This window comes from Vicugna pacos, chromosome 17, assembly GCF_048564905.1.
Source record: "Vicugna pacos chromosome 17, VicPac4, whole genome shotgun sequence".
NCBI classification, from domain to species: Eukaryota; Metazoa; Chordata; class Mammalia; order Artiodactyla; family Camelidae; genus Vicugna; species Vicugna pacos.
The window spans coordinates 54,589,290-54,616,016 of NC_133003.1; the positions used below are offsets into that span (position 1 = coordinate 54,589,290).

General features: G+C 50.5%; 1 protein-coding gene across 4 annotated transcripts in view; it reads left to right on the top strand.

Annotated features, from left to right (window-relative positions):
• The window catches only part of MGLL (monoglyceride lipase), a 184,390-nt gene that overhangs the window by 92,726 nt on the left and 64,937 nt on the right, over positions 1-26,727 (top strand). The window contains exons 1-2 of one of the 4 annotated variants that reach the window (XM_015241356.3): positions 5,910-6,180; positions 7,312-7,456. In XM_015241356.3, the coding sequence (XP_015096842.1) occupies positions 7,332-7,456 (125 nt within the window). In that variant the 5' untranslated portion in view covers positions 5,910-6,180; positions 7,312-7,331. Of the gene's footprint in view, positions 1-5,909; positions 6,181-6,437; positions 6,862-7,311; positions 7,457-26,727 lie in introns of those variants that run through there. The other 3 variants (XM_031676347.2, XM_006206758.4, XM_072941997.1) reach the window with 3 other exon arrangements.

A 26,727-nucleotide genomic window follows, 5' to 3' on the forward strand; every position in this document is an offset into this window, starting at 1 on the left:
AGGCTGGTTCATGCAGTGGAGGGAAGTGAGAGGGAGAGGAAGCTGGCCCCTTGGAATAGGCTTGGGACAGGCACAGAATAATTTCCGCCACATTCTATTGGCCAAAGCAAGTCATGGAGCCGGTCCAGATTGAAGGCAGGGGATCTGGACTCTGTCTCTCCATGGGAAGAGCTGCAGTCACAGTGCAGATGGTGCAGGGACCGAGCGGCCATTCCCGGTGGCTGTTGATGCAACAAACCTCCACAGCCGCTGAGGAGAGGTTTCTCGGGCTCAGTCCACAACTCCCACACCCAACAGTCGATCCTTCCTTTTTAAGAAGCCCAATGGCGTGGAGCCACAAGAAATCCAGTCACTCTCACCCCACTCTGGTGCCTTTACTTCCTCCCCTTTTCCCCAGAGAGGTTTCTGGCATGCTCCACTCTTGTCAAACCTCAGAACATGTCTGGAAGTTCACATGAGAAGGGGACTTCTGGGGACGAGAGTAGAAAGGAGACTCACAGATCACTGAGAACTTTTTGGTTCTGATTGGAATTTTTAACACATGTGTGTATGCTACCTCAGCTTAGAAATGGTGATGTTTCATTATGCCAGGTACTTGGCCTGCACAATTCCAGTAAGTCCCATGAACTAGACAGTAAACCTCAATTATCCTCACTTTGTAGAGTCACAAAGAGGGTAAACCACCCAGCCAAGATTGTGTCATTGAAAAAGCACAGGCGGGACCCAGAATCCAGGTTCTTGGGTTCCAGAATCTACAGACTTCACCTTTACACTCGACTGCTGCTTCTTCACAGAAAGTATCTTGAAAGAGTTGTCTCCACCTGCTGCCTCACTTGTTTTCCACTCCATAACTCAGTTCAGGCTGTCTTCTGCCCTGACTAACCATGAACTAGGTTCTCTCCAAGGTCTCATATGACCTCCTTGTCCTTAAATCTATTGGACATGCCTCAGTCCTCTTGATTGACTTCTGAACAGTAGTGTTTGACTCTGGTGGTCCTTTCTGTTTACAATATACTGTACCTTTGGATTCTGTGAAATCACCCCCTCTAGATCATCCTCCTCTGTCTCCATCATCTTTGGAAACTCACCTCTTCCTCCTCCACATTTCCCTCCAGTCTGCATTTCCTGGGCAAGCTAATCCATTCTTGTGACATCAGTGACCATACCTGCCAAACCTCTGTTTCCATCCTGAGTTTCTTACTGCACCTGCTTCTGCCCATCAGGCCTCTCCTTGGATGTCCCAAAGAATTGAGAGTCTAGAATTACATGTCACCCCATCATCAAAATCTACTCCCCCTCCTTTATGTTCCTGCCCAGTGAAATAGACCAGAAACTTGAGGATTAGCTTTTTTGGAGGTGGGCATGGCAGAGGGGCTGACAGATGAGCAGATACATGCACTGCCTGAAAAAAAAAGCTGAATAAATGCTTCAAAGGCAGAGTGGTGGTGACAGAGGAAAGAAATCAGTGAACTGGAAGATAGAACACCAGAAATTACCCAATCTGGACAATGGAGAGGAAATAGACCAGGAAAAAATGAACAGGTAGTCAGTGACCTAAGGGAATGTAATGAAAGGTCTAACATTCATATCATCAGAGTCCCAAATAGAGAGGAGAAAAGAAGGTGGTGCTGAAAAAGTACTTGAAGAAATAATGGCCCACAATGTCCTAGATTTGGCAAGAGACATAAAGCTACTAATCCAAGAAGCTGAACAAACCTCAGGTGGTATAAACTCAAAGAAATCCATGCTAAGACACATCACCAGACTTCTGAGACTGAAGTCAGAAAAATCTCGAAAGCAGTGAGAGAAAAATAACACGTTGCCTATAAGAAACAATTTGAACAACAGTGGATATCTCATCAGATACCTTGAGGCCAGAAAGAAGTAGTGAAACATGTTTCAAGTGCTGAAAGAAAAGAAATGTTAGCCAGAATCCTACATCCAGCAAAAATATCCTTCAGAAATGAAGGGGAAATAGACATTCTCAAATGAAGGGAAGTTAAGAGAATTTTTTTCTAGCAGACCTATCATCAAAAAATGGCTAAAGAAAGTTCTCTAAATAGGAAGTTATAAAAGGAACCTTGGAATACCAGGAAGGGAAAAAAAAACCCCAGCAAAAACATGACTAAATAAAATAGGCTTTACTTTCCTTTTGAGTTTGCTAAACTATATCTGATGGTCAAAGCAAAAGTTATAACACAGCCTGAGGTGGTTCTCAATTGATGTAGAGGAAATATTTAAGACAATTACAGGATAAGTGAGAGAGAGAGTGAGGAACATAAGGAAATGTTAGGTTTCTATATTTCACTGGAACTGGTAAAAATGATATCAGTTAGCTGTGTACATGTGTACATATGTGCATGTGTATATATAATATAACACATATGTATAATACCTAGAATAACCACTAAAAAGCTATATATAAGAGATACACTCAAAACACAGTATAGGTAAATAAAAATGGAATTATAAAAAGATCCTGTTCAGGTAATCCAAAGGAAGGCAAGAAAAAGAAAACATAAAAAGGAAAAATAGAGACAACAGGAAAAAAATAAAATGGTGGACTTAAACCCTAACTTATCATTATAATAAATGTAAATGGTCTAAATATACCAATTAAAAGACAGAGATTGGCAGAATGAATTTTTTTTAAATGACCTAACTGTATGTTGTCTACAAGAATCTCACTTCAAACATAATGACAGTCTACACACAAAGTCCCAAGGAAGCTACAAAAACAAACAAGAACAATGAAAAACACCCTTCTATATCTAATAAGTGAGTTCAGCAAGGTCAAAGGATAGAAGATCTACATACAGAAATCAATTGTGTTTCCATGCAGTGGAAGTGATTACATGGAAACAAAAATAACATACCATTTATAATTACCTGAAAAAAGAAAGATGTAAATCTGACAAAACATGTACAAAATTTGTATGCTGAGAACTATACAGCACTGATGAGAGAAATCAAAGAAGATCTAAATAAATGGAGTGACATACCATGTTCATGGATTAGAAGAATTGACATAGGAAGAATAATCAGCAAATTGGTACACATGTTTAATAGAATTCCTATCAATATCTTAGCAAGGTTTTTAACATATATACATATGTATATATATATATGGACAAAATTATTCTAAAATGTATATTAAACAGTGAAGGAACTAGAATAGCTAAAAAAAATTATAAAAGTAAGCATCAAACAGGAGGAGCCAGCTTGATTTATTGGATAGCTACAGTAATCAAGACTGTGAGGTACTAGTGAAGAAATGGATGAATAGATCAATGGAACAGGATAGAAAATCCAGAAATAGATCTAACAAGTTTGACAAACTGAATTTTGACAAGGATGAGAAAACAATTCAATGAAAGGGGAAGCCTTTTCAGCAAACTGTGCTGGAACAATTGTATATCCACAGACAAACAAAATGATCCCTGAGCTACGTCTCACACTTAAACAAAAGTTAACTCAGACTAGATTACAGACTGAAATGTAAAATATAAAGAGAAAAAGATAGGAGAAAATCTTCAGATGTAGTACTAGGAAAAGAGTTCTTAGACTTGGCACTAAAAGCAAACCCTATAAAAGGAAATACTGATAAACTGTATTGCATCAAAATTAAAAATTTTTGCTTTGCAAAAGACCACATTAACAGGATAAAAAGACAATCTACAAATAGAAAATATTTGTAAATCACATATTCAATGAAGGATTAGTATCTAAAATCTAAAAAGAGTCAGGACTTAACAGTAAAAATAAAAACTAAAAAAAACTGAAAAACCAATCCAATTAAAAAATGGTCAAAAATCATGAAGAGACATTTCTATAAGTTTGATATACAGATGGCAAATAAGTACGTAGAAGATATTCAGCAACATTAGCTATTAGGCAGATGCAGATAAAAACCACAATGAGACACCACTAAATATCTAACAGAATATCTCTCATACATTTCTGTGGGAACATAAAATGGCATGACCACTTTGAAATAGATTTTGTCAGTCTCTTAAAAAGCTAAGCATGCCCAGCAATTGCACACCTGGGCATTTATCCCAGGGAAATGAAGACTTAGGTTCACACAAAAACCTGTTCATGAACGTTCATGGCAGTTTTAGTCATAGTAGCCCAAAACTGAAAACAACCAGACGTCCTTCACCTGATGAAAATTGTTGAACAAACCATGTGGTGCATCTGGACCATAGAATACAACACTTTAGCTTGGAAATGCTGAAAGAAAAACGTGAATCCTAAAAGGTTACACACTGCAATTCAATTAATAAAACTTTTTCCCTGTTTTTATCTTAATTTTTTTTTAACTTTTTGTTTTTTAAATTTTGGTGGGGGTAATTAGGTTATTTATTTATATTTTGGCTATTTATATATATATTGGGCAGTATTGGGTATTAAACTCGACCTCATGTTGTACCTGCTAAGCATGCACTCCACCAGTGAGCTATACCCCACCCCCTCAAAACTTAATCTTGAAATAACAAAACTTTAGAACTGGAGACCATCTTAGTGGTTGCCAGGAGTTCTGGGGGATGGAGGTGTGGCTATAGGAGGGCGACATGAGGGATCTCTGTGGGGGTGGCCTGGCCTGTGGCCTGACTCAGCATTCGTATCCCAGTTATGAAACTGCTCTACAATTTTGCAAGATGTTACCATTGTGGTAAAGGGTACACAGCGTCCCTCTGTATTATTTTTGAGTTGAATCTACATTGATATAATTGAATAATAAAATATAATGAGGTCTACAATTTTCTCAAAATAAAAATTTTTTAAAAGGCCAGATCCAGAAGAGCACAGTCCCAGTCTCTTAATGTCAGATTCTCAACCCGCCGACCACTCACCATTTAGGTTGTAACCAAACCAGGAGAAGCTCTCCAAGCTCTTAGCCACCATTCCCATTGGGGTTCCGCTGACAGCACCAGTGAACTCTGTCTTCAGAGCTTTCATGTTGTGTTTAAAATCATGAAATGTTGGAGCTGGGGAAATTTGAAACAACTGCTGGGTTAAAATGGGCTTAACGGGCTTTGGATCTCCTACACGTCCGTCCGACCCCAGCAGACGCCTCCTTAAATAAATTCCAGTTCAGGTAAGTGCGGTGTGCCAGCCCTGCTCTTGCTCTGAGATGCTGTCCCTATAGACTTGCCATTCCCCACCCGTCTCTATTGGAGCCCTCACGCACACCCAAGCTGCTTCTCAAAGGCTGTTTCATTTCTTAAGTTAGAGTGTAGGCCCGAAGCAGCCTGGGCCTCCCTGCGCACAGTGGGACCCTGAGATGGCAGTCTCTGGAGGACAGTGGCTCTTCTCAACACTACTGTGATGTACAGTTGTTTGTGAAAGAAGGAAGGACGCAAAGGCCTTTGGAGGTCACTGTGGGCAGGGCACATCTGTCAGAGCCGTCAGGACGGAGGTGCTGTCACTGCTGGCCTGCAGGTGACCGGGCAAATGGGAGTGCTGGTCCCTGTGCCCCCACGAGCCACACTGCCGGCTGTACCTGGTGGTGTGCAGACCCTCCCTGGCCTGTGTATGTGACCCAGAGACTTTGTCTGGGGGTCCAGGGAGGTTTTCTGGGGATGGGGGTAGACAGACAAGGCCTGCATTTGTCTGTCTCTGTCCTGCCTCCTGGGGACTGTGTGCACCCTGACCCCAGCTTTTTATGTGTGTGTTTGTATGTGTGCCCTTGTGTGAGCGTCGTGTGTGTCTTTGTACCTGCATGTGGTGTATGTGTCTGAGTGCCTCTCTTGGTTCCTTTTTATGTGTGCTATACTGGTTTGTGTCTCTACATGTTGTGTCTGTACTGAGTGTGTGTGTGTGTCCCTGCATGTGTGTGCGCGCGTGGTGTGTGCGCGCGTGGGTGTGGCGTGTCCTCCCGCCTCGGAGGCTCCCTGAAGCCGGCTCCGTTCGGGGCGTGACAGTCCCCAGGCGGCCACCCTGGGGCGCGGCCGGCGGGGAGGAGCGCGTGGTGGGTCCGCGGCCGCACACGTGGGCCGGGCGCCGCCTCCCGCGTTCTACCCCTCCGGCCGCCCCGCCTAGAGCCGGGATAAGTGGCGGCGCGGACGCCGCACCCTGTCGCCGAGGAGCCGGCGGCGCGCAGCTCTCTGGCCTGGTCCTGGCCCTCCGCAGACGAGGACCGCGCTCAGGGACACGACAGCGGCGCTCGTGGCCCGGGTAACTGCCTCCTGTCCCCGCCCCGACCTGTAGCGCTGTCCCCGGGTAGGGCAGCCCTGGGTCCCCTCTCGGCGTGGGCTCCCGCGCCCCTGCGCGCGTGTGCACGAGTGCGCGCGTGTCTGCGTGTGCACGGGTGCGCGCGCGCTGCTCCCTCGCGCCAGCTCCGAACCAACTTGTCCCCGTCAACTCTGTGTCCCCGTGCCGGCTCCCGAGCCAAGCCGCCGGCGGCACCTCCAGGGACAGAGCGGGTTTGCACTCCCTGCACTGGCGGAGACCGGCCGGCAGCAAAGTTTGTGGGGAGCCCGGGTGACTTTGCTCAGGGACCCGCATTTGTGCGAGGGCCTGGGCGCGTGGGGCTGGTTCCTCAGCTTCCCGGGCACCCTTCTCTAAGCCTCGGGGTTTGTTTAGGAAAAGTGATGCTGAACTAGTAGGGGGGGCTCGCAGGCGCCGCCTCCCCGCCTCGCCGAGGGAGGGCGGCCCCAGAGAGCCGAGCCAGGCTCCGCGCCCCGAAAGCCCAGGCACGATCTGGGGGGTAGGGCGCAGGGTGGGGCGCAGGGGCGTGGGGCGCCCTGCAGGCCGCCCTGGGACCGGGAAGATGAGGGAACAGCCCTTCCTTGACTGGCTCTGACTTGGGAGGCTGTGTGGTTGAGGAACGCAAAAGCCAGGACGTGATGGAAACAGGTTCGTCATGGCATCCTTGGAATTTCAGACAGGAGGAATTGATCGGAGTGTCGTCCACCTCATTGTTGCGCCCCTTTGCAACTTCCTTGAGGGTTTTAAGGCAGACGGGTCTTTTGCAGCTGGGTCTTTATATTCACAGAGCTGACTATAATTTCCACTTGATTACAGCTAAAATAGTCTTTAAGATGAAGTTTCCTGAAATGATTTAAAATAAACACAGATGGGAATGGGGGGAAAGCTGTAATGAGGCACTTAGAAAATACAGTGAACATTTTTGTTAAGAACAAATGGATTTTTCAGCCTTAGGAAACATATGTATTTTTTAAGTCTTTGAAATGGAGGTTTTTTTTTTTTTTAACCACTTAAAGTGTTAATGACTCTGAGCAAGGTTTCTCTCATCTCTTGTCTTCCCTGTTTCTGACTTTGGAATGTGTCCTTCTTCCTCCCCAGAACCTAAGGATTCTTTCAGAATGCCGGAGGAAAGTTCTCCCAGGCGGACCCCGCAAAGCGTTCCCTATCGGGAGCTCCCTCACCTGGTGAATGCTGACGGACAGTACCTCTTCTGCAGGTACTGGAAACCCTCGGGCACACCCAGGTAAGCCTCCCTCTTGTGCTGGAGAGGGTCTGCCGCCTCTCCCCTTTCTGTCCGGCTCCCGTGGGGCCACTTAACGTGTCATTTTAATGTCAGGCACAGTAGGCTAACAGAACAAAAGTTTATACTTAATCTTTTTTTAAAATTAAGAAGCAGGAGTCCTATTTTCATTGTTAACAACTAGGATATGGATTCTACCGTCTGGCAGTTTTCAAAATTCCACGACTTTATTTTTGTACTGGAGGTGATTTCCTGTTGTACAGGCATTGCTTTAAGATCCAGCCCAACAGTTAAAGAAAACCACCTAATCAGATAAAGTCAAAATATATATAGTAACTTTTGTTCTCTCTTCCTGTTTGATCACGAGCTTCAGAAAGTGCCTTACGTGTGTAATAGGAAGAGCGGGGTCTGGGTATTTCCTTCTGATTTCTTGCCAGCTCAGTTACTTTGTACGTTTTCCATTGAGGATTTGTCCTGCCATTAGAAACAGGCATTGGGGCTACACACAGTGAGACAGGCGGTCTCCTGCTGCTCCCCGTCTCTGTGAAACAGGGAAACCCTGCTTGTTTGTGTTGTTGAGGGAAAGAAATTATTTGTGGTGACCAATTGGCCTAGTGACAAGGGAACGTTTTTTGTTCCGTGGATGTGTTACCTGTTTCATAGGCCTCTTGTCTCCTAGGGGACATGTGTGGTGTGGATTATAGGATTATGTCTCCCTTTGTGTTTTGGTCCTCACCCAACCCTAGCACAGCTATGAAATTTCTCCTGTATTTTCAACAAGGTGTGTATAATCCAGGTAGCTGCACATTAAAAAAACCCGGAGATAGTGGACTTTAAAGACCTGGTTTAAAAATCATAGCTTCAGGGCAGCTATATAAACAGGCTATTGTAATGAGCTGTTAATAGTTCCTACCAAGCCTGGCAGTCTCTTTTTTAAAGATTTCTTATGGAGGAGAGTGTATGTCTGTGTGTGCATATGTGTCGGGGGAGGGGGAGGGGGAGGGTGTGAAGCCTTGGTGTTGATTCTCTATTCTGACCTAATTGGCTGTAGAAGTATGTGCTCCTGGCTTAATTTCTAACAACTTCATGATATATGGTGCGTTATTTGATCAACATACAAAAGAGGACAAAGAATGGAAAGTAGAAGTTTGTGATGTTTGCGTCTCAGACTTCGGGGGCTTTCTTGGTTGCGTGGGGATGGTGTCCTTGCTTGAGGTCAGCCCTGTGAAGAGCCTGCTGTCCTCACGAGACAGGGCGATGAGTGAGTGGGCTGGGATTGGCCCAGCTGGCTGCCCTTCCCTGGGCTGTGAGTGGTTTTCACAGTCTCCACCCTGGCTTCCCACTGTGGGGGAGCTCTCTCTGCAGCCTTGCTTTTGCTCCAGTTGGAGAGGGCACCTCCTCCACCCCCACCGTAGTTTAAACTGAGCGTCTCTGGGGTCACTGTTTGCCTGGTGCTTCGGGGAGTAAGGAAGGGTGCACGGTTGGGGCAGCTGGGACCTGGGCTTTGAAAGAGACGCCTCCCTACCAGGTGCTTTGCCCCCCCACCCCATGATGCAGATCAGTAAATTCCCGTTTGGGGTTGGGCTCCCTCTGTTGGGGGTGGAAGAAGGCTTTTTAAAACATTTTACCACCAGCCTAACCAATTAAAGTGTCTTAGAGGCTCCCTGTGGTGACAGCTGTTAACCCTGTGGTTGCTGCATCCTGGGGTCCTGGAGGAGGGTCCTCGCAGCCAGAGTGACGAGGAGGCAGCCTAGGCCTCCAGGCAGAGGCTTATGCCCACTGATGTGGGGCGTGTGTGTCTGAGGAGCTGGCTGCTCTGGCGGAGGACAGCGGTGCTGGCAGCCCTGCACTCATGCGTGGTCTGGGACAGCTCTGCTGCCTCTGGGACCTCAGGTCGCCGCCGGCCTCAGCCTGTGTCCTCCAGGGCCTCTCCCCCAGTGGGCTCAGCGTCTTCCCTGCTCTAATCCGTGGGAAAACACTGGCAAACATCCCTTCTCTGCAACTTTTAAAATATCTTTCCCAATCGTTTCTTGGCTTTTTGGCTAAGATCATATGTAAAAAAAATCTTCCCCACGGAGTCCCTAGGGGCCCCAGAAGCCACTCTGCAGCTTCTCACACAGAGGGCTTGCTGCCTGTCTCTGTTTGTTCGCACTGGTTTGGATTGGTTTTCTGGTCAACAAGCTGGCCCTGTCCAGAGCACCTGCTGGGACATTCTGCCCCCCAGAGGACTTACTGGGCTCCAGGACCGGCCTGGCAGGCGGTGCCCAGCAACTCAGGGTCTCGGGTGTCAGCTGTGCTGGGAAACCAGCCTAACCTGCTGACGGAAACAAAGTGTGCCTCTAAATACCCGCCTCTTCACACCGGACCCTGGGAAAGAAGGAAGCATTTCTTGGAATAGCTGTTACCATGTGCTTGTCCAAACATGATGCTGTTGTCACAGAGCAGGCTGGAGGCTCAGTCTTTAATCATTATGAACCAGAGGCTTAGAACCTACGCTTGGCAGTACCAAGGCGAATCTGTGCTCATTTCATAGTATTTATGGTGACAACAGACCTCGTCCTTAGGGTGTAGCAGAATTACGTCATTGATCAGCTGTGTTCTAGACTCACCTCTCTGCAGACAAGATCTCATCTTACCTTCACGTGCAGCTGGGAGACAGACACTACCATCACGGCCTCTCTTCTGGCCCGAGTGGTCCCAGCCACGCTCCGTCCAGATTCCTCTGGTTCCAAGTCAGTCACCGGGCAAGCCAGACTCCTGTCTTTCTAAGTACTGTCTTCCTGATAAGTTCTTACATTTTTTGTTAGGGTGAAGATCTCTTCCCCTGGTAAAGAGTAATAGAATAATTAATTCTCCCTAATTGTTTGGTCATAATGTATTAAAAGTGAGAAATAGACTAAAATATGTATCCATTCTGAAACAGCAGGTGTTCTGCTGCCCTGGGGCTGGTTTCTTATCAACATCTGGTACTCTGGAATGTCAGAGTCCTACCTCTGCAGCAGGTTTTCAGAGTGATGGAAACTGGCGCCAGCGGGGGCTGAGTGGCTCTGTGGGCTCTTGCGCCCTTGGGTTCAGCCCACTGCAGAGCTCTCAGTCCCCTTAAAGGGTGACTCTGCGTTAGGTTGTGAATATTGCTTGGCTAGCCTGTCCCCATGAGGAATGACTTCACCATTATTGTGGTGGGGGGGGTTCTGGGGGAGGGCTGTGAAACCATACTGTTTGATGACTTGGCTCCAAAGAAGTCCTCCCTTGTTTCTGCCCGACCAAGGAGGCTGGAGAGCTGTAATTACGTGATCACACAGCTGCAGTCGTCCCTCAGTGCTGAGGACCTGACCAGGCTCCCCTCTGTACTGTCTGTTGTCTTGATGCAAACGTCTGGGTGACTCCTTGAGAGTTCCGGATCCCCTACCTCTGCAGGGACTTCCAACACGAGCCCCCAGAGCCCTCTCTCCAGACTGTCTGGCTTTCCCTCTTCTCCTTTCCTGCCTCCATTCAGCAGCTGGCTTTCCTCCATGACCCCACAGCATGCCCTGAAGACTCCTCCTCTCACCACCCCGGCTCTGCCAGTCTGAGCCGCCCCCTCACCGTCTCAGCCCGTGTGGTTGTCACATTTCCTCTTGATGACGTGGGTTGGGGCTGGGAGTGGCATCCATGACGGGATGGATTAACGAGGGAGATGTGGTCTTGTTTCTGGGAACATCCCCACGTTCTCAGCACCGTGGCCATTGTCGGTGGGTCTGGAATCGGTACATCATGGCCCCTCCCTCTGGCTGCCTCTCTCTTCACTCCTTATTCCCACGTGGGGCTCAGTGGCGTCCCTACCCCTTCCCTTTGCCTTCCTGGGTCATGTCGATCCCTTTGTCCACGAAGCCTTCACAATCAGTGTCTGGAGTTTTGGGCAATGCCGTCTTAGGACACTTCCTCCCACCTATGCAAATTTACCTGGAGAAGAAGCAGTTCCCCGAAGCTGGGATATATTTAAACGCTACAGAACATCCTCCTTCCTGCCACCCTCATAATGTCCTCATATCAGCCACAGCCCTGGGGTGGGGCACCTGTGACTCCCGAGGATAGGGGCCCCTCCACCGACTGGGCCCAGACCTCGGAGAGGAGGGCAGCGTCTTCCCTGTCTGGCTGGACTTGATTTCGACCCCCACCGCCTCCTGGAACTTTATCACAGATCACACTGGCGTCTCCCAGTCCTCCCACGCTTTCTTATCAGGTTGCACTTTGGTTATGTGTTGTTTTTCGTTCCTGCAGCTTAAGGTCTGGTTCAGTGTTCTGGCAACGGTCTGTGGGTTCTGTGTGCACCTTGGAGTGTTTCTGCCTCCCTGAGCCACCCCTGCTGGCTCCTGCAGCTCTCTTGACCTCTTCCCCACCCCTGAACTCCTGCTACCTCTGTGACTAGCTGTTAACTTGTGTCACTTACCTTTGGTGGATACATCCCTTAATTGTTCCTAAAAGTAGGCATTTAGACCCCAGTCTGTCGGTCTCCACAGGCATGAGGACAGCCAAGCTGCCCCCAGCCCAGCCCCTTGGACCTGCCCCTGACTTGAGCATCTGGGGCAGCTCCTAAACTCCCAGAGCCTCCGTGGCAAAGACAGGCTCTGCGTCACCTCTTCCCGCTCAGCCTCACCTTCCCACCCAGCAAGCCAGTTGGCAGACGTCCAAGCGTCCCAGGCAGTCTGGACATTGGGGTGGGAGCGGGGGCAAAGGCCACTCTGATTGATGAAGGGGCGGGGGGTAGCAGACAGGTGGGTAATTGTAACGCTGTGTGGCAGGTACTGAGACACAGGACTACTGCTTGGTCATGCAAAGTAGAAAAAGAGCCCATCCAGGTAGACACAGCCCCTCAGACGTGAGGTTTGGTGAGCAGAGCGTGGGCTGGATTTCAGCTCCTAGTTGCGCTTTCAGCCAGTGCCCTTGAGTGGCATTGTGCCTGTGAGAAAGGCAGGCAGGGGGACACCAAGTGAACTAGACAAGGGGGCCAGGTCCTGGGGGGTCCTGTGGGCCAAGCTGCAGACTTGGACTTTGAACCTCAGAGGGTGGAGAGCTGCCAACAGGCTTTAAGCTGGGAAGTGGCGCAGTCAGACTTGTACCATGGAAAGCCAGCCAGTGGAGGTGTCCCTGTAGCCCAGGTGGTGGTGCAGAGGCCTAGTCAGGTGGAGTAGTGGCACTGCGTGTTCGCCAGGGACTGACCGAGTGCCTGGTGGTAATGGGGGGAGAAGCAGGGCTCCCAGGTGTCTCCCCACGGGGAGCCCCACCTTTACGTGATACTCTGCTTGAAGGTGCCAGGGCTGCTCTCTGGCAGTGCAGATGTGGAGGCCCCCAGCTGTGGGGCCGGCAGGGGCGCATCCCAGGTCAGTGGGAGAAATGGGGGAGAGGGAGTGGGGTCGGCAAAGCGAATGGCAGTGCAGACGTCACCAGTGAGATACTTGTGACGGGAGGTCGCCCTCGTGAGGGTCGGGAAGGAAGCCTGTCTTCCGTCGTCTCCCCACAACCAGGGATCAGGAAGCACCTTGGACTTACAGATACTGTGTCATGAAATTTCTGCCTAAATGCTGAGAAGAGGGAACTTACTATGCATTTTACAGCAATGCCATTTTTAAAAGTCAGATCACTACCTCAAATTCCTTTTGCCTATTTTAAGAACTTCCAGAAGTTTCTTTCTTGTGTGTGGAGCTGCTAGTCCTCCTCCTTGTGCTTCTGCCTTTGTCACAGCCCAACAAACTGCCTTATTTTTAAACAGGGCATCTCTTCTGGGCTTTTTTTTAAGGCTCTTCGAATAGCAGAGATCTTTTGATGGCGAGAGGAAAGGCCACTGCTGTTCTTGCAGTTGATTTTTCCAACAGCTTTGTTAAGGGATAATTTTTCCAGTTGCTACAAGAATGTTCTGCAGATACAGATCTGGCTTTGTTTTGCAGTGGAGTCGAAGAAAAAAATAGCAAAATAAGCTGCTTCCTGAATAGCAGCCATTGTCCACCATTGTCTATTTATCAGCACCTTTTAGGTTTAGATGCTAATCCCAGATGCACTTTGTCCATGAATACCACCCAAAGCATTGACTATTGTGTAAATGGGGGAAGAGGTCTTCAGTGGTGCGAGTTTTTACAGCAGAGATTACAAGACGACCCTTGTTTCATATTTGGGGTCATCCAAGTCTCGTCTTGGTGGGTGCTTTCATTTCACAAGCCTTGTTCATTAGGGTGGGGGCGGGGAGGATGGTGGCGGCCATCGAGTGGGCCTGGGGGTGACCTTGTTCTCTGGGTTGCGGGCCGGATCCATTTCCACAAGTGGGTGCAACTAGGACGGCTGCCAGAGTAGCCGTGAGCTACGTGTCACTCCGTTTGCAGCTGCCCTGGTGGCACACTCCTGGTCACAAATCGTGACACGCCTCCCTCCCGAGCTGTTCTGACTGCTGGTTTCTACTCTGGCGTCCGGCAAATCCTCTGATGTGCAGGGGTGAAAAGGCATGTCTGGCCTTCCTCAGAAAGGTTCAAAGGAGCTTTTCTCATGGAGTCACTGATCTGCCCACATTCTGGAAGGAGGAGGGGGAGGAACAGAAGGAAAGAGAGCGGATTTGGAAAAAATGCATCCTTAGGTGCTGTTAGGGGTCAGGGGAAGTTGACCTTCTTTTCCTTGAATAGGTGTTCAAAAGCAGAACATTTAGAAGGTTCCACGGGTAGTGGAACTAATGTTCAGTAGAGGTCAGGATGGATTCAGGTTCGTGTGGCTTTGTCTGGAGGGCAAGTGCCGAGGGAGAAGCCCAGGGAAGGCGTGGGTCTCTGAGCTCGGGGTGCGCTTCTCACACCTGAACTCAGGCTCCCTGTGCACGCGTTGTGTTCGTGGTGCTGAGGACAGGGCCTGGCCCTCCGCTGGAGCCTGATAAATGTGTGTCCCACGGAGGGAAGGAGCACGTGAGCGTGTTAGTACCAGGGCTGGCTGTGGTTTTCCTGGTGGAAGAGCTCAGACTTCAGCAGGAAGGGACCCTCAGAGTCACCGTCTCTCTTTAATGTTGGGGACTTCCTGGAGGTGGTGGAGGGTCTTAGAGGGTGGAGTCTGTGGACCTTTTGACATTATGGGAGTGTGAGTATATGCAATTTACTAGAAAGGAAGGTGGATCTCAGACTCCCCCATACATTCAAGATGGGGTGGCCCATGACCCCAACACTCTGTGCCAATCTCATTTTTCAGGTGGAAAGACTGGGGCTCAGTGGGTGAGCACGGTCTCCTGGGGGCTGGCGTGGGGCCAGAGCACAGTCTCCTGAGCACGTGTTTCTTCTGCTCTGCACTCTCTCTCAGGGGCTGCTGCCACACCTTCCTGTTACGGGGTTAAACCACACATCAGCCCTTCCCAGTAGGGATTTTGGGGCCGGATTTAGAGAGCTCCTAATTGCTGGCTCCCCTCTCCCCAGCCAGGACCATTGACTACGTCTTGATTTGGGTGGTTCTGTCTGCAGTGGTTTGAAGTGTGTGGGCACCTAGGCGATGTCCAGGGAGGCTGAGAAGCAGGGGGAGATGGACTTCAGAAAGACAGCAGGAGACTGACTTAGAGGACCCAAGAGATGGGGTGGGAGGAAGGAGGGAAATGGAGGAGGAGGAGCCTCTAGGAAACTAAGAGAAGCAGCAGCGGAGGTGGGGGCCCATATGGAGCCAGGAGGAGGGGAGGAGAATGGAAAGAGGAGCCTGAAGGCAGGGAGAAAGCTGCAGGCCCAGCATCCCTGGGCTCTGGTCAACCCTGCAGGTCGGAGCAGGTTGGTTCCCCGAGGCCGTCCACGTGGCTGGATTAAGGATGACAGATCCTTGGTTAGGAATTCCTGCCTTGAGACATTTTAGGAGTTTTGCTCTATTTATCCTATTCTTTCCATCTTATAGAGACATGATTTAGGGAAAAGTGGTCTCTGGGATGCACAGCAGGATGGTGCTGCGGAGAAAGGCATGGGCTTTGGAGCCAGACCCCCAGCACCAGCCTGGGTCCACATGGGCGGGGAGTGGCAGGGGTCTGTCACTTGACAGGTCAGTGTGTCAGTCTCCTCATCTTTAATGGGGGCACCTTGTGCTTAGGTGATTGTGTGGTTAAATGTCAGTGGCGGGTCAGTGCCTGGCACCCAGTAATGAGACATGGGCGTGCGTATCCACCGTCCGCCTGGTGGGCTCTGAGGGCTGCGGGCTTTCTGTTACCCGCTACTGTCCCTTACCTCCCACCACCCTCCTGGCTGGCATCAATCACATAAGACCCAGAGTGAAAGAAGGCAGCAAAGACCTTTATAAATCCCACCTTTCCCACTTTCCCCAGCCATCCGATTATTTTCTTTTTTTCCTTAACATTTAATAAAACTCAGTTCCACTTCAATGAGATTTCAAACTTCATGATGAATTTCTACAGATGCTTAGTTTACAAACTTGTGGGGAAGCCATTGGTGGTGAGATTCTTCTTGAGATAACACACGGTTAGGAACCTAGACACTTCCTTTCATGTCGTGTAAAACCTCTGTGACGGTATTTGTTGTAACTCTTGGCTGGCTAGGGAGCCCCTTAAGGAGTGGGGTTGGGGCCCAGTGCAAGCAGACCCTTCCAGTTCATAGTCTGTGTCTTCAGTGGTTTCAGTCCTCGGCGTGTTTCTCCTTCGGTCCTGATTGCGTACCAGGGCTGTGTGGAAATACTTGTGCTGAAGGGTTGATCCTGTGCTACAAGCACCATCCTGACACCCGCTGCACCTGGAGCAGCAGGGTGGTGGTGTGTCAGCAGTTCTCTGGGTTGGCAGCCTCTGCTGCACTGAGCCGGGCAGCCCTTGTGCTGAGCCTGTGCGCCCGTTCTCGACAGCTGCCTGTGCAGGGCTGGCTGCCGGCTGGGGGCTGCTGGTCTCAGGTGCCTGGCACTGGCGGGCTATGGGCAGGAGCTCCTCTGTTCTTCCCCACGTCCCCTGTCCTCCCTTCTCAGGCCGTTGGGGTGGCAGTGTTTCAAGAGCAACGAGATAGCAAACCCCAACGTGCCTTCCGAGGGTCTGGTCGTAACAAGTTTGCAAACATCGCACTGTCAAAGCGAGTCAGCACAGAGGTGGAGAGAGCACATCCACGGAGCAAGGATGAGGGGCTGTTGTTGACACTGAATTAGTACTAATTCTTCACCAACTTTTCTTAAAAAGGAGAAAAGGAAACACTTCGCAACTCACTCTAAGTGGCTAGAATGACCTGGATACCAAAACATGCAAGAACAGAAACAAAGACATGCAAGAAAACTACACCAATGTTTCTTATGAACATTCATGCAAAAATCCTCAGTAAAATACTAACAGATTGAATCCAACAACGTAAAAAAGAAGTATACACCTTTACCAAGTGAGATTTAGTCCGGGAGTGCAAGGATGGTTTAATATCTGAAAATCAATTGCTACAATATGCTATACTAGTAGAATTTAGAAAAAATTATCATCTCAGTGTGATGCTTTAATGATACAAAACATTCAACAAACCATGAGGAGAAGGGACGTTCCTCAGCCTGATAAAGGCAATGACAAAAACTCAAGCTGCTGTCACACTTAATGATGAAAGACTGCATGCTTCTCCCCTGAGATGAGGAACAAGACAAGGATGTCAGTCTTACCACTGCTGTTCAGCAGTGTGCCAGAGGGGCTAGTCAGGGCAGTTAGGCAAGAAAAAGAAATAAAAGGCATCCAGATTGGAAAAGAAAAGTACAGCTCTCTACTTGCAGATGACACGATCTCATATGTAGAAAATCCTAAGGAATGAATCCACTCGATGAATTCAGCGTGACTGAAAGATACAGATGACTATACAGAAATCAGTTGTGTTTCTATATATGTGCAGTGAACAATCTGAAAATGAAATTAAGAAAACAGTTTCATTTACAAGAGCATTAAAGAGAATAGAATGCTTAGGAATAAACTTAACAAAAGAAATGTAAAGCTTGTACTCTGAAAACTGCAAAAGATTGCTGAGAGAAATTGAAGAAAATCCAAATGAGTGGAAAGACGCTCTATATTCATGGACTGGAAGACTTAATATTACCAAGACAGCAGTACTCCCCAAATTGACCCACATATTTAACATAATCCTTGTGAGAATCCCAGTTTCTAGAAATTGGCAAGCTGTCTCTAAAATTCACGTGGAAACTCAAGTGCTCAGAAAAGCCAAAACCGTCTTGGGAAAGAAGAGCAAAGTTGGAGGACTGACGTATTCTGATTTCAAAACTTGCTGTAAAACAACAAAAATCAAACCAGCGTGCTACTAGTATAAGGATGGAAAAGAACGGAGAGTCCGGAAAGACCCACACATCTATAATCAATTGATTCCTGACAAGAACGCACAGTAACTCAATAGGAAGACAATAAACAGTCTTTCTAACAAATGGTGCGGGACAGTTGGATGTCTGCATGCAAACGAATGAAATTGGACCTCTTCCTCACACCACATAACAAAAATAAACTCCAAAACCTAAACGCAAGAACAAAACGTATAAGATTCTTAGGAGGGAATGTAGGATGTACATGTAGGAAAATGTAAACCTTATGTAAATGTAAATGTAAGTCTTGATAACCTTGGACTTGACAATGACATCGAAAGCATAAGTGATGAAAGGAAAAACAGGTAAATTGGATTCCATCTAAGTTAAAAGCTTTTGTGCTTCAAAGTATACTGTCAAGAAAGTGAAAAGACAGCTCACAGAATGGGAGGAAGTATTTGCAGATCATCTGTGTGATAAGGGTATTGCATCTAGAATCTAGAAAGAAGGCTTACAAGTCAGTGATAGAAAGACAGATAACCCAGTCACAAAATGGGCAACAGACCTGAAGGGCGTTTCTTCAAAGAAGGTATACATTTGGACAGTGAGCATATGGAAGGATGCCCCCTGTCAGTTTTCATAAAGGAAATGTAGATCCAAACCGCAGTGAGATGCCACTTCACACGCACCAGGTCGGCTGTAATAAAAAAGACAGACAGTAACAGTATTGGCGAGGATGTGGAGAAATCTGGACCCTCATGCTGCGCTGGAGGGAATTTAAAATGGTGCAGCCGCTTTGGAAAAGTCTGACAGATCCTGAAAAGGTTGAACACTGTTACTACCCGACCAGCAGTTCCACTCCTAGGTGTATGTCAGAGACAGTTGAAAATAGGGCCGCACAAACACTTGTGCACAAATATTCATAAGCAGCGTTATTCACAGTGTCAAAATGTGGAAACAGTCCTCACGCCCACAGCTCATGAATAGACAAATAAAATGCAGCATATCTGTACAATGGAATACCATCTGGGCGTAAAGAGAATTGAGATGCTGATGCATCGATGAGCCCGAAACCACTATGCTGGGTGAAAGAAGCCAGGCGCAAAAGACAGCGTGTTGTTCGATTCTGCTTACGTGAGTGTGCGGCACAGGTGAGTCTGTGGGGACAGACAGTAGACAGTGGTTGCCAGGGGCTGGGCAGAGGTCGGGAAAGTTGGGAGTGATAAGGTATGGGGTTCTTACTGGGGTGATGAAAATGTTCTAAAACTGATTATGGGATGGTTGTACTATGTAAATATACTAAGAGCCATTGAATCACACACTTTAAAACAGTAAATTACATGGTCTATGAATTATATCTCAATAAAGATGTTACCCAAAAAGTGCAAATACCTGAGGAAATGAATTAAGGAATATTATGCAAACGTATGTATTATTATTTAAAAAAATTTAACAAAGTTTTTTTAGAATATAATGGTACAGAGGAAAAATAGACTATAAAACTGTGATCTCACCCATGTTAAAAATATAATCATGAGAAAAGTCTAGAAATTTGATTATAAAAATTGAATACACGTCTTCAAGCCTGCACCATCTTTGGAAAGGGAAGGGAATTAGTCTCAGAGAGCCCCAAGCCCAAGTCTGCTAACCTGCTAGGTACCTCTGTGGCGTCACCTCCCGGATCTCACACCAGCACAATGGTCTGGGCGTTATTCTTGCTGTTTTATTGACATAGAAGCTGGTGCTAGTAACTGCAGAGCCAGGCTTTGAACCCACGTTTGTGTGCTCTAAAGAAACTGTCTCCAGCATCCCCTCTGCTTCTCGAAGCACTTATGGTTCATGGCACCTGCTGTGTGCACCGTGCTGCTCAGTGCTCACAGCAGGTGCTGGAGGTCGGGACGGTAACCCCACTTCACAAATGAGAAGGCTGAGGCTCGGGAAGGCACGGTGGCTCTGACGAGGTCCCCTGTGGAATGACAGGTCTGGGGTGTGAGCTGGAGGTCTGCCCACCGCCCTCGGTGTCTGTCTCCAGTGCCTACTCCGCGACGCCGGCCTGGCTGCACGTGTCCATCAGGGTCATGACAGAGCTCAGGGGCCCCGGGGTGCCCATAAAATCGTGACTGTTTCCCCTGAATTCGTCACCGCGTGCTCCTCTTACTCTCCTGCATTCTCAATAAATTCCTGATTGTTTATTGCCATCCGCTTGGCATTTCACCACCCGGAAGAGCTGAGAGCCATCTGCAGACTTGGGAAGTCCATGCTGTTCGCCTTCCAGGAAGAAATTAATGTTACGTAAGATGGAACCCAGCATGTTCTTAGAGGAAGATTGGAAGCCACTTCTCTGGCTGAAGAAACTGCCTGTTACCTCCCTCTGTTGTGTCCTGTTTCATCCAGGTCCGAAACCACACTGCAGCTGTCTTCTTAAACATTGCTCCTTGCAAAGCCTCTAAGAAGAATCTAAGTGTTGCCCCCGTGACCACATGCAGCCACCTCCTCTCCAGGGTCTCCTTTGGGTCTGAAGAGAGGTTCCTCTGGGAGAGCTCCAGGCCTTCCTCCCCTCAGTCTCTGCTGGTCCTCTGTCCTTCAGGCAGCCATGGCTGTCGTCTCGGGGGTGGGGGTCCCTGTGGGCCCTCCCCCACTTCCTCCTAGCACCTCTCCCCATGGGGCCAGTTCTCCCTCCACTCGCTCATCTTAGGTCATGTAATTTTGTTGTTGTGAAAAAAAAATTTTTGTAAGCATGTTCATTATACGACTTTGAGAAATTAAGGAAAAGCAGAAAGCTAGGATGACTGACCACCCCAAGACCATCCTTGTTATCATTCATGGCTCTGAGAAACTGGGGAACCCTGTGAAGATGATCAGCCCCTGGGCCCTGTAGACGAGGGGCAGAGGAGTGAGGGTCATCCGCTGTCTCGTAGAGGCGTCTGATCCCAGGGAGCCGAGGGGCCCCGCCCCGGGAAGCTGGGAGTTGGCAGGCAGGCAGACGACCGAGGGACAGTGACTCTGCTGAGGTGACCGTGACTGGGTCTAGACGGGAGCCTGCTGGCCAGTGGCGAGGGGGCCTAGAGCGCCGTGTCCGTCTGCTGTCCTGCGCTGCTGCTGAGGCCGCTTTCCTGCTTGCCTCTGGTGGGCTGGCTCTGGTGACTGGTTATATGCACGGGGCTTTCTGCTTCCTCGTCCCCCGGGACCTCCTATGGGACCCCCCTCTCGTGCAGGTCACTTCTGCCTCAGGCCTCTATCTCTGCTCTGGTGAGTCCTCAAATGCCCAGTGACGAGAGAGGGGCCTGGGGACCCACTGCTGCCGGAGTCCTCCTGGCCTCCCTCTCCCCACACGCACACGTGTGCTGGTCACTGCGGATGCTTAACTGGGGATCGTTTCTTCATTGTTTTCTTTGACTCAGCTCTTTCTTTTTCACTTTGAAAGCATTTTAAAGAAAAGGTTATTCTGACTCAGGAAATGGAAAACCAGTGTCAGAGGCCATCAGGACAAAGTGACCCAGGAGAAAAGGAAACCCCAAGACTGAGTCCCTGCTCTGCCCCAGGCTTCCCGACACCTGGGCCTGCGGCTTCTTTCTGCCCCAGAATGGACGCGGCTCGAGTTTGAGGGATGCATAAGACGGATCAGCGTCTTGCTGGGCCCTCCCTGCAAATTCAGAGGATGAAATGGGGTGGGTTAGGGAGTAAATAATCATTTCCTGTGCGCTTTAACGTTACTTAACACTGTGCCTCCGGGCCTCCCCAGTTGGTCACGGGCACCCCTAGCGCAGAGACCTCACAGGCTGAGAGCCTGCAGGTGGGGAGGGGAGGGCCCCCTCCCCACAGAGAGGCTTCACGTCAACTGGTAATGGTCGCTTGGTACCTTTCCTTCAAGAGCCTGGTGGGCTGGCTTTGGTGACTGGTTATGCACGGTGTGCACACACCTGCATTCACGGGCCCCTCCCCAAGAGCCTGCCTTCCCTCCCCGTGGAGTGTGAGCACTCAGAGGGCGTGGGCTTGCTTGTGTCACCCTTGCTGGAGCCTGGCTGGTGCCTTGGAGGGTGCAGGGGGCAGCTGGAGCCACGGCACTCCCGGACATCCTCAGGTGACCTGCATCTGGGTGCCCCACCGCGGGACAGCAGCAGACATGGGTCCCTTCCTGCGCAGAAAGAGACCAGGGCTTGGAGGCAGAGCTTGGAGCTTTTTCACACCGAAGTCAAGCCAGCCTTACCCACGTCTGGGCCTCCACTCTCCTCCTCTGGCATCTTGGGACTGCTCTGAGGCTCCTTGTTAATGGGCCGTCCTGGAAGTCAGGCCGCGTGCCTTCCATGGGCCATTAGTGATTTCCCAGGAGGCCAGTTCCGGGTATTGATCTGGGTGGCAGCCCGCGGAGCCCTTTGGCAGGAGAACCCTTTCAGAGCCAGTGGGGCCGTGGCTGCCAGAGGAGGCCTCTGAGGAGACCACGTGTGCTAATGGCGAGTCTTGATCTCCTGGCCTCTTCCCGCACAGGACCGCTTTGTGACTGAGGGTGCGTCACTTGTGGGGGTGGCATCCCCCAAAGTGTAGAAAATTATTTTGAGGCAGGACGTACCTGATGTTGGAGGAATAATAATTTCCATGTAAGTTTCTTACTTAGTTTGTGGAAGGCAGTTATCCACCTCACTTCACTGGGACTGACGTGTTTTCTGGACTGCCAGGAGTGGACAGGAGGGGGCACACGTGGGAGAGGCCAGGTCAGCCATTCGGGAATCCGAGACTGCTTCTGCTCATTGCCCTCTGGGCCCCAGGGCTGTGGCTGCCGAGGGCCTCGGGGCCCCGTGTCCAGCCCCTCGTGTGCTGTGTCGGCAGCAGCCCCGTGTGCGCTGAGGTCCGTGGTGGTCCCCTCTCCGACCAGACTCTTTGTTGTTGCTGTTGGTCTCCAGCTTTGCTGAGATGTGATTGGCATACAGCCCCGTGCAAGTTTGAGGGGTGCAGCGTGATGATCTGACTTCTCCACATCATGAAGAGATGACCACGGGAAGTTTAGTGAGCATCCTTCATCTCATATAGATGACAAAACGAGTTTTTTCCCTGTGATGAGAACTCTTAGGATTGATGCTCTTAACAGCTTTCCTGCAGCTCATGCAGCGTGTTACCATGGTCACCGGGCTGGACGTTGCATCCTGGGGTCTACCTGTAACTGCAAGTGTGTACTTTTTGACCGCCTTCCTCCAGTTTCCCCTCTCCCCAACAGCCCCCCTCCCATCTCTGGTAACTGTAAGTCTGGTGTCTCTTCTAAGTGTCTGGTTTGTTTGGTCTTTTTTTATTCCTTGGGTGAGACCCTATGTCGATTGTCTTTCTCTGTCTGACTTACTTCACTTAGTGTAATGCCCTCAAGGTCCATCTGTATTTTTGCAAATGGCAGAATTGCCCTTGATTTTTATGGCTCAATTATATTCCATTGCATATATGCACCACATGTTCTTTACCCATTCATCCGTTGATGGTTGTTTCCTTGTCTTGGCTGTTGAGAATAATGCTGCTGTGGACAGATACCTCTTTGACATACTGTTTCATTTCCTTTGGATATATTCCCAGGAGTGGAACTGCTGGGTTATATAGTGGTTCTATTTTTAAGTTTCTGAGGAACCTCCATACTGTTTTCCACAGTGGCTGCACCAGTTGACCTTCCCACCTGCAGTGCGGGAGGGCTCCCTGTCCCCCACACCCTCTCCAAAGCTTGTTATCTCTTATCTTTTTGGCCACAGCCAAAGTGTGAAGTGGTATCTCGTTGTGGCTTTGATTTGCGTTTCCCTGATGGCTGATGATGTTGAGCATCTTTTCATGGGCCTGTTGGCCATCTGCATCTCTTCCTTGGGAAATGTCTGGCCGCACTCTTGGTGTCTAGAGTATGTCTGGAGCTGCAGGAAGCAGCTCTGCTCTGTGAGGACGGGGCAGAATAGCCCCCCCCACCCCCGGCTTCACACATCCTGGCCGATCTTTGTTTGCTGGTTACTCTGGCTCTGACCCCAGGCAGGAAGCCCCATGGGGCAGGGACTGTATCTGATTCAGAGCCTAAACCAGGGCCTGGCACAGACCCAGTGCTCAGTCTCTCTCTTGCTGAAGAAATGAGGGGTGGGAGCTGGGTGGGCGTCAGTCCTGCTGCTCCTTCAAGTCGTGCCCGGGGGTGTGGGCGTTGCAGCCTCGCCTTCTCTGGGGAGGAGGTGTCCTGTGTCTTTGGGTCTGCACCCACCTGCACACTGGCGACTAGAATGTAAGGAGAGACAGACTTGAAAGGTTGTAAGTTCTCCAGGAAACATGGAGCCTGCATGCATCCGAGCTTTGCAGTTCTCACCTCTGTGCTTGTTAGGGTCTCACATTGAAGTGGGTGTGAGGACAGTGACATCACAGTGAGGACAGCTGTGGCAGGAAGACAGTAGCTGACCGCACGGGGACCAACATCTGCTTCCCCCGGCACGGCGTGTTCTGGCCGGGGCCCTGCGGCAGGAACTTGCTCTGCTGGGATGAGGAAACAGTCGCCAGGTCTGCGGAGTACATCTGTACGGGTCTCACTGCAGGTCCCACTGTTACCCGCATGTCACGGATGAGGGAGCAGAGCTGAGCCACTTCACGGTCACAGTGAGGGGGCAACAGAGCCTGCGTTTGAACCCCTGACTTGCTCCTCCGTATGTGAGAGACCTTGCACACGAGAGTGTGAAGTCAGGGTCAGCCTGAGTGACGTGAAGAGGAAACCCCAAAGTGTTGTGCTCACCTGGGATGGAGGTCCATGTCTCTGTCCCTCAGGGAGTGAGTCCGGGATGAGGCTGGTGGGGCTCTACACGGTGTCTCAGGGGCCCAGGCCCATCCATGCCATTGCCCCAGCCCCTGAGGGTGCGGTCCAGTGACTGCAGCTTGGTCGTTGCCACCTGGGCTCCAGACCCCGGGAAGGAGAAGGAGCCAGCGCGAGGCAAGCAGGATGTCTTCAAGTGGGTGTCGTGGGAACCACGTCCGTTGCTCTGTTCATGTCCTTTTGGCACGAGCTGGTCCCGCGGCCACACCTCACTCCTGGGAAGGTGGAAACATGGTCTCTGTCTGGCAGCCATGTGTCCAGGTCCAACTGGGGACTCTGGATGGGGAGGTGGAGTTCGGGGCAGTGGATCTGCGTCCGCCAAGAGGACGTCTCCTCTGCCGGGGTGTCGGCGCCGGGCCAGGCGGGGGAGGTGCCGTCTGTGCATTATCACGAGGCTCACGGTCACCTACTCAGTTACAGCGACTGTTAAGCCTGCCTTTGGTGGGCAGCCCTGTGGCAAGCGGTTTGGGGGCTGCCATGAAGCCCCATTCACGGCTCCGCCTGACATAGCTGGGAGATGAGATGCCGACAGGAGGCCATCTGTGCCTTTCCGGTGCTTGCCTGTCTCATTCTGAGAGAGGCCGTGGGGCAGGGTGGCCATAGGCACGTGCCTGGGCATAGTGCGGTCCATACACATCTCTTCCACCTTCTCGCCCACCTGAGGGCGGGGTGGTTCTCGCTGGTGAGGCTGGCCCGGGGCCAGGAGCTGGGGCCCTCAGGTGTGGCGGTGGGTCACGCAGGCAGAGAGTCACGGTCGTCAAGATCAGGGAATCCAAATTCTAGTTCTGACCCTTCTGATCGCTAGTGAGCAACCTCAGCTCTTTGAGCCTCAGTGTTCTCTTCTGCAAAATTGGTTACTTATGTCAAAGGGCTGCTGACAAGGATCTGCTGGGACACAGGTTCGTCCCTGGGTAAGTGGATGCTTCCCTCTGACTCCTTCAGGCTCCTGGTCCCCAGCAGTGTGTCCTCAAGTCTGATGATGTCGGAGGTGGCCCTGCCTGTCCCTTCAAGTCCTCCCTTGCTAGTGGGAACCCCGCCCCCCGCTGTCCACATCACGGTGGCCCCTCCTGCCTGCTCTGCTTGCAATTTCTCTCAGCTGTTTCCCAGCTTGGCTGCGTCTCGTCCGTGGCCTCAGCTCACTGTGGACGCCTGACCCCCCACGGCCTCCCCAGGGCCCCTGTGGCCAGAGCACTCTAGGAGGCCCGGAGCAGAGCCTCTGAAGAGGTGGGGCTGAGAGGGATTCGAGATGCAGGAGCAAAGCCGGGACGACCTCTGGTGTCGGCACAGGGTGGAGTGGGAGGGGCTGGGGGAAGGGTGTGGAGTTGAGAGGCTGTTGTGATTGTGCAGACCTGGAGTGATGAGGGCTGGGGGTAGCGCAGGGGGTGGAGAGCAAATATGAGAGATGAGACCTGTCTGGGGAGTCGGTCCCGGGCCTCCGTGTCCAGAGGTTACAGGCACGGCAGGTGTGGACACCGAGGTGAGAACGAGGTGGGGTCCAAACCGGGCACATAGGAGCCAGAGTGAACCTGGGCCTCAGAGCAGAGGCAGAGCCCAAGATGGCCCCGTGAGGCCTGTCCAGGCTTCATCTTGAGCACCAGAGGCACAGAGAGCCCACGAGGGATCCACGCCTGTCTTTTCACCCAGCTGAACACAAACTACTCTCTCCTGGAAAGAGTGAGTTTTCCTCCAAACCTGGTGAACTCCATCCACAGAATGGGCCTCTGCTCTGTGCCAGGCATTGTTCTGAGGAAGGGAAACAAGGAGGGTGTCGTTTGCTGGCAGAAAAACAAGGAAATAGGTTATTCCAGCCAGAGTGATCAGGACCTGAGACACAGCCAAGCCCTGGGACATGGGAACCCAGAGGGAGGCATGACTGATTCTGGCTGGGAGGCTGAGAGGATGGTGTGGCCTGGGTGCTGCAGGGGGACCACCAGGCAGAGAGAAGGTGGTCACGGTGCAGTGCTGCAGACTGCACGCCGTGGAAGGCCAGAGATGTACCCGGAGGCCTCCACCCCGTGACAATCAGGGAAACGGGAATAAAAACCACGGTGAGACTCCATTTCACAGCTGTTCAGTGGGCAGATATGAAGCCTGATACTCCCAAGTGTTGGAGGGGACACGGGCGAGAGAAGGATGAGCCACTGTCGGCGGGAACGTCAGCCCGTCACACCTGGTGGGGCTGGTGTCTCTTTGCCCTGTGCAGCGACTCTGCCCCCAGATGGAGACA